A 13,541-nucleotide genomic window follows, 5' to 3' on the forward strand; every position below is an offset into this window, starting at 1 on the left:
AAAGCATCTACAAACAACAGACTTAACATGGCTATTTAAACACAGAGCTCTATCAAAGATGACAACCAGATTTCTAATGTCACTGCAATTTGAAGATGACAAACCCCAAAAACTTGCTTGAGCATTGGGGTGATGCTATCTGGAGTAAAAATCAACATTGCAGAAAATTGTCTGCCATCCAATAGTTAATGGAGACTAAACAATCCTGCAAGAGAAACAGTTTGTCTAGTCTGTCAGGGCTAAAAGAAAATATAATTGTACATCATCTGCATAGCAATGATAAGATATAACTTTAAAACTACCAATAATCTTGCTGAGAGGGAGCGTATTTAAATTAAAAAGAAGAGGGCCTAGGACAGAACCCTGAGGTATCATATTTACAACTTAATATTTATATAATTAATTAATATTTATTAAAATATAATAACCTAAAACTAAAGAGATGCTTATTGATTTTCGGTGTAACTTTATTATTAATGCTATACGCTACTTCTACTATAAATGGTACAGTTGTTGAGATAGTGAATGCTCATAAATACACAGGGGACATTTAAAAAAAAAAGGGGGGGGGGCAGCTAAATAGGATCAAAAAGTTTACGTTCTTATTATTATTAATCACCTTTTTCCAAATGGTTTGTTTCTAAAAGTAAGGGGAACATATCCCACCTCATCCCCACGATTGATACGCCCCTGCCTAGGCACTATCCTGGATGATCAACTAAACTTTGAGGCCAGCACAAACTTTATCTGTAAAAAGGTGAATCAACAATTGTTTTACTTAAGGAGGTTGAAAGGATTTAATATGGAGAGGTCTCTTCTAAGGACATTTTATTCTTCTTTTATTGAGTCTCTTAACTTTTGCAGTAAAATCCTGGAACGGTCATTTAAGGGTGACAAGTAAAAACAGACTTTCAAAAATTGTTCATCTATCTCAAAAGATTTTGGGCACAAATCTTAACAGCATTGGACAGGTGTATGAGGTGAGAGTCATAAAGAGGGTAATATCAATTTTAGCAGATGAGAACCGTACACTTTATTCAAAGATTTGCCTCCTACCATCAGGTAGAAGTAATACTTATTTCAGACGAGCAAGGTCCAACAGATATTTGCATTCATTTGTTCCAGTTGTTTATTTGTTCCAAGCTTTAGGTTGTGTGTTTATTTTTACTTGATAGTGATTCATTTTTCTTTTTTAGTTGTTTTTTCCATTTAGTTTTTATTGCAGTTTTCAAATCCACAGACAGATAGGCATTTCCACAATGTATTTACAAAACAATCAAACATCGCATTCCCAAAATTGTAGAAATAAATGAAATTATAAAATACCAAAAAATTCCATTAATAAATACGGAAGTTACATTAATGATTTAAGCACATTATAAGAAACAAGAAAAATCAATACACTCATAATTGTTGTGTATATCATCAAAAAGAAACAGATTTGTTGCTTTTCAGTTACATTTCAATTGTGTACTTTTTTACAACCATATTGTGGCACCGTCTACCCTTTTCTTTCTTTATTTTTATAATCTATGTACATATGGAACTATGAGGATGGTACATTTAGGATCTTAAATGTAAAATATTAATTTATTTGGGTTTTTTTTTAAATAGGTATTGTTCTTCTCGCTATCTTACTGTTATGTTTTCTCTCACTACAAAAAATAATACACAAAATAAACAAAATAAAATTCAAATTTTTCTGACTGGTCAATCATTCTTTAATTAATCTGGTCTAATGGAAGAATATATTCTACCCATTTTCTCCATTTCTCATTAAACTCCTCAGTCTGTAAACGACGGTTTATTGTTAGCCTCTCTATCTTAAAGATTTCATAAATTATGTCAAACCAGTCAACAATTTTAGGTTTCTCGAGGTGTAACCATTTTTTGGTTATGGCTTTTTTACAGGCTATCAGCAAAATTTTCAGCAGTTTTTGTCAGATTTTTCTTCTAACATAGGATTTTTTAGGCCTAGAGATAGAGAGTTGAGAAAGAAAAATCGATGGGGATATGGAATATATTCTCTAAACATTTTAGAATTTCCTGCCAAAATGCCTGGATTTTTAAAAATTTCCAGAAAATATGTGAATGATTTGCTTCATTTGAGCCACATAGTCTCCAGCAGACTGCCTTTTTGTTTAAGTATCTCTTCTGCTCAGGGGTGACGAAAAAACTAATGATGTTTTTCCAACCAAATTCCCTCCAGACTAAGAAGGATGTTGATTTCCACTGTTTTAAAAATTTTGATTATGATTAATTATATTCTTTACTGTCACTTCTATGTTGTTCAAGTGTGACCTGTTGCTGTTAACAGCCGGCTATTGCTGTAAACCTAATTGCCCTTCGGGGACAATAAAGACATTCCAATTCCAAATGATCAAAACACTGGATGAAGCAGGTTAACTTTATTTAGTTGACTTGTGAATCCCATCATAAACTAGAAAATACAATCAGCAGAGAGGGGTTGGGGGAATACTTTTAGGATTTTTAGAAATAAAATGTTAATTAATTTTGTGAATGATTTATAAATAAACTACTCAAAAAAAAAATTACAATACATAGATAATAATTAAAAGGATACCTCACCCAAAAGTGAAAAGTTACTCACTCTCAAGTGATTCCAAACCTTTATGAGTTCGTTCTTCTGTTGAACACTAAGGGAGATGTTTTGAAGAAAGCTAAAAACCTGTAATCATGACTTCTATAGTAGAAAAAACCTTTGACATAGAAGTCATGTTACACAGGTTTCCAGCTTTCTTCAAAATATCTTCTTTTTTGTTCAACAGAAGAACGAAAGTTAAACAGATTTGGAAGTATTGTGTTTTGGTTGAACTATTCGGTGGCGCAGAAGGTAGTGCTGTCACCTCACAGCAACAAGGTTTGAGCCTTGATATGAAATTTTGAAAACATTCATATTCTTTTTGGCTTAGACCCTTTATTAAACCGCCAACTTATCCAGCATATGTTTTACGCAGCGGATGTCCTTCCAGCTGCAACCCAACACTGGGAAACATCCATACACACTCATTCACACATATACACTACAGACAATTTAGCTTACCCAATTCACCTGTACTGCATGTATGTGGGGGAAACCGGAGCACCTGGAGGAAACCGGCGTGAACATGCAAACTCCACACAGAAATGCCAATTGACCCATCCAAGGCTTGAACCAGTGAATTTCTTGCTATGAGGCCAACATGCTACCCACTGCGCTACTGTGACGCCCCATATTGAAAACATATTACCTCAAATATACTAAAATGGTTAATTATAAAATATAACTTCTTCATAGAATCCTGTGTCCAAAAACAAGATACAAAACAAATGCATTCTCGGACAAAAAGTGTTTATTTAAACCATCGATTTATTTTATATGTCAGATAACAACAGACTTCTTTTAAAATATGAATATTAAGAATTACAAAACAACAACTATAAAGTATGGCTTGCTTTTTTTTAGAAAGTACATTCAGCATTAAATATTTATATTCTGTTGTGTTATAACACTTGCTTTCAAATACTGACAATTTTAATAGGAAATGATACAAATGTGCAATTTTCACTTCATTATACTGTCATACCAATTTTGGTAAAACCAATTTACCTGTCTAGTAGTGACTCCAGTAAACAACAAATTTGAAACAGAAGTAGTTAAACAATAATTTGCACCATATATTAACCTATTATATCATAACATCAGATTTATTTAGGTTGTGTGGCAATTTCATTCACCTTTCTCTGTTATCTGAGGCGCAAAAGGCCCAACCAGCCAATTCAGAGGAGTGTTATTGAGTAGATACTCCACGACTCCATCAAGAGACTGCCGTACCTGTTGAAAGATGGAAGATATACATTTAAGACATTTTAAGCTTAATATTATTGTATTGTATTTTTGTCGTCTGAATTATTACCCCCTGAATTATTCATAATTATTATATGAATTATTAGATTTTTTCAACACATTTCTAAACATAAAAGTTTTAATAACTCATTTCTAATCACTGATTTATTTAATCTTTGCTTTGATGACAGTACATAATATTTTACTAGATATTTTTCAAGAGACTTGTATTCAGCTTAAAGTGACATTTAAAGGCTTAACTAAGTTAATCAGGTAAGTTAGGATATGATGGTTTGTTCTGTAGACAATTGAAAAACGGAGGCTTACGGAGGCTAATAATATTGACCCTAAAGTGGTTTTAAAAAGTGGAAAACTGCTTTTACTCTAGCCAAAATAAAACAAATAAGACTTTCTCCACAAGAAAAAATATTATAGCAAATACTGTGAAAAATTCCTTGCTCTGTTAAACATCATTTGGGAAATATTTGAAATGAAATTCACAGGAGGGCTAATAATTCTGACTTCAACTGTATATTAGTGACTGTCTACCTGGCCAATCTGCTGGCGTGTCTGCAGTAAGAGGACGGGTGTGAGGGTCTTGGTGCCGCTCAGCGATGCCTGTAGTTCTCCAGCTGTACGTCGAGCATTGAGAAGCTGTTCCTGCACAGTGCCTGGAAGACCCTGAACACTGGACACGACCCCTGAACACGCCGTCTTCAGCTGATCACTCAAACCACGCACCATCAACAGGGCTTTCGACTCCATCTCCTTTAGAGAAACATCCACATATTAGGGTTGCACTGTTTACTGGTATAATGGTAGTATCGTGATACTATGGCTCCAAAATACTGGCGGACAATTGGAGAACTCAAGAAATAGTAGTAGAGCTCATCACATCACACCACCTGCAAAGTAATCACCCCAATCAACTAACAAGCCAGTAAACAAACACACACACCCATACAACAGAATACATCTGACAATATGAGATGCATACATACAATTACAAGAAAAAATTTCAAATAAAAATCCAAATTTAAACATACACGGAGACAAAGTATTCAGTGTATAAATATAACGCATCACATCTGCAAAAAAGAATCACATCAATCCACCAACAGGCCAGTAAACAAGGGGGAAAATCTTTAGAGTACATTTGACAATATGAGATACATACATACAATTATAAAAAAAGATTTCAAATCAAAATCCAAATTTAAACCTCTCGAAGACAAAGTATTCAATGTGTAAATGTAAAACGCTTCCCTCTGCAATAAAAGTCAATATCCCCACCCCTTCTCGGAACCTTCACTTGTTCAATGCCTTTATGTCGTAATTTTCGAAAAGTTGTGTTTCAATGCATTAATGAACAGAAATAGGATTTCGTTGATCATTTAATTGTATATTACATCTGTGTTCAGCAATTGTGTTTTTCAACAAGTTGTCAAGTTTCAAATAAGTATTGAATTTAAAATATTACTTCTCACCTATAAAGCTCTAAATAATCTAGCTCCTGTTTATCTAACCAACCTTCTGTCTCGCTACAATTCAACTCGCTCTTTAAGATCTCAAAACTTCTGGTAGTACCTAGAATAGCAAAATCGAGTAAAGGAGGTCGAGCCTTCTCCTTTATGGCTCCTACACTCTGGAATAGCCTTCCTGATAACGTCCGAGGCTCAGACACACTCTCCCAGTTCAAAACTAGATTAAATACCTATCTGTTTAGTAAAGCATACACCCAATGCATCACCTAGCGGGTTCCACACAGGCTTCTGCATCTTGCTTATATACACTATGAACAGCAGCTACGCTAATTATTCTCTCTATCCTCTTTTTCCACCCGGGAATACTCATCCCGAGGTCCTCAGATTATGCGGAGTCACTGATTGGATCCAAGACCAGCGACGAGATAATCCCAAGGTTTCCATAACCGGGACCTGAGCTGCTGCTGCGCTGTTGGTCTTGGGGAGTGGAGAACATGAGTCTGATTCCAGTGACGCTCCAGAGACAGACGAGTCTTCGCTAAGGCCAGCTTTCAGCCTCCACCGCAATGACTGAAGCTCTGCACAAGAATTATGGCCAGCGGAGAAATTAAAATGGTCGTGCCCAACTGAGTCTGGTTCTCTCAAGGTTTTTTTTCTTCACTCTCCTATCAGGTCAAGTTTTTTTTCCCTCTCCGCTGTCGCTACTGGCTTGCATGGTTCAGGATTGGTAGAGCTATGCATCGATGAATTCAGTGTTTGAACTCTCAGTAATGATTTTAAATCACACTGAACTGAGCTAAACTGAACTGAACTGAACTTAAACACTAAAAACTGAACTACACTGTTCCAGTTACTATGACAATTTATGTGAAGCTGCTTTGACACAATCTACATTGTAAAAGCGCTATACAAATAAAGCTGAATTGAATTGAATCTTGTTTTATCGATATAAGCTAATCCACAGGGACATTTAATCTTATAGATCACATTTTTTGTATTGCAAGAAATCACACCTTTAATCTTCAACTGCTTACCTGGGGTGCGTTTCCAAAACAACGACGTAACTCGCCGCTAAACTATCATAGTACGATGCATAGTTTGGGAAAAGAACGATGTAGTGATGAATGTGAACGCATAGTTTCTCTGTCGCAGATCCATCGCTTGAACCACGTTAGTTGTAATGTAAAACGCCCATAATGATGCTCTAAACTGGGTGGAGTAACAACTTCTTTAGAGAAGAACCCCATCATTTTTTGTGCAAATTATATTGTTTTACACACACGCGCATTTAAAACAAATATTAGTTTTAGTAAAATCATGCTCTCCTTTTCCATATTAACTGAAATATATGTAAATTACACATACAGGGCCTGTGTTTCCTTTACAAATATTATTGAGAATATTACATATTAACATAAAATCACTTACAGAAGCTAACACGTATTCTAATATCATATATAAATCATATAATTCATTAAAAACTGAGGCTATTTATTAAAAATGAAATTTCATTCATTCATTTTCTTTTTGGCTTAATATTCCTTTATTAATCCGGGATCGCCACAGCAGAATGAACCATCAAAAATGAAATTTGATATTTATCATAAGAAATTTAAAAAATCCTGATGAAAAAAATAATGATGATAATGATGATGATGATGATGATGATAATAATAATAATAATACATAGAGTACAGATACTTAATAAATGACCCACTATAAATGAAAAGCATTAACGTATGCTATGTTTTTTTGTTTTCACAAGCTTTAGAGACCTAACAAATTCCACTTTTAAATAATAAGTCACCTATAGCTTTTGTTGTGAGGCTGTGTTCCAAATAACATCAATGTTTTCAAAGTGCAGTGCGAAGGGAGCACAACTGTAAACATGAAGATCTCTAAAACTGAACTGTAAAAATACTTTAAAAGTAAATTACACCTAAAAGAGATGACTTTGAATGCATTTTTATTTGAATCATTCCAAGTTTAAATGTTAGAATGTTCTAAATTAATAGGGCACAGGGGGGATAAGTGGGAATAAAACACAGTTATATACATTAAATAAAATAATTAAAATAATGTAATAATAATTACATAATTAATAAATATAATAACATGATTACAATGTATGAAATGTAAAAAAATAATCAAAAATTGTATTAAAATAAATAAATAAATAATAATAAATGCAAAAAATTAAAGAAATGAAATTGAAACAATAAATTAATCTGCAAATAAATTCTTTTTTTTTTTAAAAAAGCCAGTACTACGAGTAAAAATATTTAATAGACTTAATCCCCAAATATTTTTTTAAAAGTCTTTTACATTTAAGGATAAAGGGTCCCTCAATCAAAGTTAATCATATTTGAATGTTCATTACTTCTGAAAGATTTTGTGAAAGTGCATCTGTACCTGTTCTTTGTCTTTTGCTCCGTCCGCTTCTGTCTCTGCTGTTACTTTTTCCTGCAGTTCTTTGGGCTGTCCTTCTTTCCACTCTTTCCATCGCTGAAGCAGCTGCTCTGGAGCCCCTGCTAGCTGCTGATTGGCACTGGTCAAGGTAACCCGGGCACTTTCCAGCAGGTCCATAGTGCTGGTCATTTGAGTCACAGACGCATGTGTAGTGTCTCTGGCCTTGCGGGCCCTAAGGAGGGACTGCTCAAGCGCCCTCTCTCGAACTTTGGCAGACAGTTTACCCAGACGGACAAAGTAGCTGGAACGAGTGGACACTATGAATCCTTCCTCCTCCCCTGGCCTTGGCTCAGCAAGCGTAGCTGTTGGAGGAACACACAGCATTGGTATTGGTATCACTTTAAATGTATATACAGTGTGTGAATTATACATAGACGAAAAGTCAACTTTTTTGTAATGTTGGTCTGTAATGTAATACATGCTTCAGTGAATAAAAAGTATGTATTTATTTAAATGACATTTAATATAGCACAATCGCCTCACAGCAAGAAGGTCACTGGTTTAAGCTCGGCTGGGTCAGTTGGCATTTCTGTGTGGCATGTTCTCTCCATGTTCGCGTGGGTTTCCTCCGGGTTCCCCCCACAGTCCAAAGAAGTTATACAGGTGAATTGAATAAGCTAAATTGGCCATAGTGTATGGAAGTGTGTGCAAAAGTGTATGGGTGTTTCTCAGTGTTGTTTTGCAGCTGGAAGGGCATCCGCTGCGTAAAACGTGTACTGGATAAGTTGGCTGTTCATTTCGCTGTGGTAACCCCAGATTAATAAAGAGACTAAGCCGAAAAAAGAAATGAATGAATGAATAATTAAATCAATTATATGTAGGTATTTAGATATTGAGTGTATTTTGACCAACAGTATTTCAAACGTTACTGTAGGCACTGTTAAACTTTACTAACTATACATCAAATGTGACTTTATTTTTGGGCTTTATGGAGAAACAAGCACACATTTTATGACAAAACATTGGTGTCTTGTGAACACCAGTGCTGTAGCCAGTTTCAGGCTGTTGAATGAATGTTTTGACGCATAGATTGATTGGCGTGATTATGCATACTCAGTGGGATGAACCGTTATAACGGTGGCCAAATGTATATTCATGTTATCTATTAATTTAATTATTAACATTATTATTTAAAATATAGTTTAGAGCAAAATTTTTCTCAATATTAAGGGGCTTACCCCCAGTACATCTTGTTTTAATGTCTTTACGGGAAATCAGGTGTTAATTAGGGGGGTCAGACCCCCACCCCCCCAAATCCTCCTGTAATTAGCACCCTGTGTTTATATTGATCTGTTAATGTTTTTCTCAAAAATGTCTCATGCACCAAGCATGCCTATATTTGATTAAATCAAAAATTGTGAATTTAATGCATTTAAATGTAATTTCAAGAGTTCACACTAAGCTGATGATAGATTATAAAGCTTGTTTGGCATGCTGTGCCGGGAGAGAGCCCTGAGCTCATAAGATCCTTGAGCCCGGGGCTCCCTCCGGTTTGCAAGGCGAGAGGTGAGTTTAAGCTCAGGTAGATCTCGAGAACTCCCCTGCTGTAGTAGCTAATGAACAGAGAGTGATTGCTGTTAAGAGATAACTACTTACTAGCAGCATGTCTATGGTGCTGATTTGGATTGGTCAATTAACTGAAGTTGCATGTTTTTGGACAATGGAAGGAAACAGGGGAACCCGGGGGAAACCCACTTGAGCACTGGGAGAACGTTTAAACTCTGCATAGAAACGTTGGCTGGTTTAGTAAGGACTAAAACCAGTGACGTTCTTGCTGTGAAGCAACAGTACTAACCACTGGGTCACCATGCCACCCATCTAGGAAAGGAGGAGGAGTGGGGGTGAAAGGGAGGATTCTTTAAAATGAAGATGGCTGTCATAGGGAACTTAGGGTGATTATAGTGGCTTAGGAATCGTCTGATTGGTGAATCATAAATTGAATAATGTGGGACCAGCTGCAAGCAATCATAAGCATGTGATCCTCTCGAAATTAGTTTATAAATAAACTTCACTTATTTCTGTGATGGCATGATTTTCACCATCATTATGACAGTCTTCAGCCTCACATGTTCAATATTATAAGTTTACACCAACTGTGATGTAATGTTATCATTTTTTCCAGGATACTTTAACAAATGAAAAGACAAAAGACAGCATTTATTGTTATTTAATTATGTTATAAATAATATAACTGTAAAGTCCCACCTTTGATTAATACATGCTTGCTGAACAAAATTATTAATGGAAAAAAAATGTATTGTACAGTTATTTTTTCTGTTTTAAACACTGTAATATACAACTTAGCATGTATTAAATTGCATTTCTGGAAAATAAGATTATACTTGAAACTGAGGTGTTGATTCATTAAAAACTAAAAGGTCTTTCTAAAAAATGTGCTCTTTCATTACAATAATGTATATATAAACACGTTCAGTTTCATTTTTTTCATATGATTTAACCTTGAACTTACATATTTTCTTTCATTTTCGAAGACATTTCATTATCTTAGAATTATAAGGTTCTATCTGACATTTTTGTCCAAATTATTGACATTCTTATTAAATGACAACTTATTTACATTATAGGATGTTTTTTTATAGGTTGTTTACATTTTAAGACTTTATTTAAAAAACAAATGTTACACACAAACTGTTTGCTATGGAATGCAAAAACTTTGAAGCTCAATGTCTCAAAATCATTCAGGGTGCAGATAGAACCTTATAATTCCAAGGTGACAATTTCTGAACCAAAATAAAATGAAATGGTTTGAAGTGCAAGTCCACTCACCAAGCTCCTTTTCACTGATTGGAAGGTTCTGCTCGACCCAATCTTCAGAGTGAGTGAGAGCCTTATCTACACCATTACTGACCATCTGGCCCACACGGGACCCCATGACGGTGTTTATGCCCCCAGTCACAGCCATACGTGTCTTCTCCACACCCTCCATCACAGCCCCCACCACAGCATCCTTCGCTCCTGTTACCGACTGGTACACCATGCCCACTGTGTCGGATACCAGCTGCATGGAGATATTCACAATGCTAATTCAAACGGATAATTCAAATGCTAATAGCTAAGGAATAAGTCAGTCTAGGGTACCTTGTCTGCTGGCTGTTGTAAAATTGGTAGGTTTCCTTCCACTTTCTCCAGCCCTTTTATAGCATATTCATTTACAGCTGCAACTGCGAAAAGAAAACTATTAATCAGACACTAATCTAGTTTTAAAGTCATCATTTATTTGTGTTGTTCAAAAAACCCACAAGCCTTTGATTATTCTTTGAAACACAAATTAAGATATTTTTAAAGAAACCTAAGTGTTCTCTTTCTTTGCTGCAGTAACCAAAACACAGAAGATCAAAAACATCTGTAAAAGGGTCAATAAACTTATTTATTTCAATTGAGTGGTTTAAGTTATCTGACAAATGCTTGGATTTTCAATAATGGTAAAGTAGTTAAATTACTTATTCAGATAAAGTACTTTAAAAACAATCTTACTGATGTAATTAGTAATAACTTTTTTTAATTATTTTTTTTTACTTGGTTTGAAAATCTCCCCAACACATACAACAACATTATGACAGGTTTTGGTACCTTGGACTATCAAAAAAGCCTTTAAAAAGTTCTGTTAATTACATGAAATGTTCATTTTAATTGTATTATTTGTTTAGAACAACATGTGTTGAGAACGTTTTTGTTATTTTTTGTCTGAATGATCCCTTTGAGGTTCTTACTCTGAGGTTCCAGTCGGTCTAGTATGGGTTTGGAGCCTGTTGAAGCAGCAGCACCCAGTGTGCGGACACCGCTCTCTGCCACCTCCATTACTCCTTTTAGGAGGGGAACGCTGTCTTTAGTGCTGCTGTATGCATTATACACCGCGCCACACGCAGAACTCACCAGAGGCAGGTTTCCCACTCGGGAGATCACACTCTAAAACACAAATATTAAAGTTTGCTGTTACTTAATCTTAGTTATTATTGCACAATGATGGGATTCTTTTGTTTAAGATAACAAAATAAATCTTTCATAAACTTTATAAGCACACTGAAGGATTGCATTTATTACACTGAAGCATTGAACTAGATGCCACAGTTTATATTAAAATCATTTGATGTATGACAGCTAGAACTACTATACAATGATATTAAAGCCTTTAAAGCTTTTAGATCGAGACTGGCTTTTTTCACTCATCACATGAAAAAGAAATCACTCTCAAAGTGAAAATTACAATTAATAAAGTGATTGTCCTATGTGTTAACATCTTTTATAAGTATAACTAAGATGTTTTGTTTTTATATTTATTCATTTATATCCATATTCATTTAAATATTATGTTATGTCGATGTGTTTGACTCACCTGTTGTTCCTGTGAGTCCTCTTTGTCCTTCTCTGCTGTTTTCACATTGTCTGCCATTCTGTGGTAGATTTTAAATAAAAAAAAAACATTTATAACACTAATCATAACCAATTTGCATCCAAAACCAAGGTCACCCCGATGATGTACTACAGCTCACAGTTTGACCAGAAATAGTGTATAAATGATGACAAAAGGATAAACTATAAATCTTAACCTTACAATGATAAATTGGTTATAAATGTGTTCTAAAACTAACAATGATCTCATCTGACTTGATTAAGTCACATAACATGAGGAGTGAACACTCAGCCTGTATGCAAATGAACCATTACTGACTGACTGAGTAATCATATTAAATGAGTGAACAGAAAAAATACATATAATATAAAAAATATTTATAAAAAGGTTGGCTACACATTTATATAATATCAATAATACATTTCATATAAACATAAATTATTTCTATATACCCAGAAGAAAACATTTAGGATTATGAGTTAATTTATGATACTAATGACTAATAGATGAACGTGCAAAGGCGTGTGTTCTCAAGCCACCTCAGATGCCAAAGACGACGCGTATCAAACAACAGAACCTAAAAATAAACTTTGCTAAACTTTTAAAAGTCCTAATAAGTTGGTAAAAATCACACTTTGTTCGCTAAAGAATCAGAACTACACTTTAAAGAAGTGGTAGTTAGCATCACGTCATCTTTTTTTGTAATGACAAATCAAGAGCGTTGAATGGAGGAAAGGGCGTAAACTTTCACCCACTTCCTGAGTAATTTTATTGTTGCGCCACTCAATCCTTGTGGAATCTAATAGCCAGACGAGACTGAAACTTAAGACAGTAACCTAAAACAACACTATAAGCTTACAATACATATTCTTCGTGCTGTAGTTACTAATATTAAACGCGTTTTTCATTCTGAGAAGCGGCAAGTTTGAGTACGGGTGAGAAAACAATTGACACAAACAGACAAAACGGCTCGCGCTCGCTCTTTGAGAATAATAATTGATGGTCTACTGACAATACATTATTATGCCGACGAAAAATACATTGTTCTTTGCCACCCCACACACTGTAATCATTTTGCCATTCTCTCAGACAGCTGTCATGTGAACTGACCTGTTATTGATCCGCTGACCCGCGTGTAGTGGATGTGGGAATCTCTGATCTCTGTCTAGTCAAGAGCTTGTGACAACTTGACGCAATAAAAGTGCAAAGTTAGGCGGAGTTCTTTGAAACAAACCAATCAGGCTCTCTTAAACGCTTTATTATGAAACAACCCTCAATTATTGATGACTTATTTTTGATTTCTGCCTTTTTAAAAAGGAAATATTACATGATTTTTATTTCTTCTTTAACCTTAAAACGTTTCACACGT

General features: G+C 34.9%; 1 protein-coding gene across 5 annotated transcripts; it reads right to left on the bottom strand.

The window, feature by feature from the left end:
- Positions 1 to 3,335: 3,335 nt before the first annotated feature.
- On the bottom strand, positions 3,336 to 13,343 carry plin3 (perilipin 3). 5 transcript variants are annotated; one of them, NM_001386314.1, is made up of 8 exons: positions 13,283 to 13,327; positions 12,155 to 12,212; positions 11,532 to 11,727; positions 10,900 to 10,982; positions 10,588 to 10,819; positions 7,744 to 8,102; positions 4,397 to 4,615; positions 3,336 to 3,835 (listed from the first exon to the last, which is right to left on the bottom strand). In NM_001386314.1, the coding sequence occupies exons 2-8, from the start codon at positions 12,209 to 12,211 to the stop codon at positions 3,731 to 3,733; spliced, it is 1,251 nt and encodes a 416-aa protein (NP_001373243.1). In that variant the 5' UTR covers position 12,212; positions 13,283 to 13,327; the 3' UTR covers positions 3,336 to 3,730. The 5 variants fall into 5 exon arrangements, 1 of the variants encoding a protein (NP_001373243.1); XR_015496868.1 differs by lacking the exons at positions 3,336 to 3,835; positions 4,397 to 4,615 and having other exon boundaries at positions 7,756 to 8,278; positions 9,862 to 10,819; positions 13,283 to 13,343; XR_015496867.1 differs by lacking the exons at positions 3,336 to 3,835; positions 4,397 to 4,615 and having other exon boundaries at positions 7,756 to 8,296; positions 9,607 to 10,819; positions 13,283 to 13,343.
- Between the last annotated feature and the right edge of the window lie 198 nt (positions 13,344 to 13,541).

The sequence above is a fragment of the Danio rerio genome, chromosome 8, assembly GCF_052040795.2.
Source record: "Danio rerio strain M-AB ecotype USA chromosome 8, GRCz13ab, whole genome shotgun sequence".
Taxonomy (NCBI): Eukaryota; Metazoa; Chordata; class Actinopteri; order Cypriniformes; family Danionidae; genus Danio; species Danio rerio.

Bases quoted from the DNA above. Each gene is read 5' to 3' on its own strand.
- plin3 (NM_001386314.1), bottom strand. From the start codon at position 12,211: ATGGCAGACAATGTGAAAACAGCAGAGAAGGACAAAGAGGACTCACAG. The intron at 11,728-12,154 runs GTGAGTCAAACA...TTTGTGTTTTAG, and splicing joins AGGACTCACAGGAACAACAG to AGTGTGATCTCCCGAGTGGG. The intron at 10,983-11,531 runs GTAAGAACCTCA...TTCTTTTCGCAG, and splicing joins AGACCGACTGGAACCTCAGA to TTGCAGCTGTAAATGAATAT.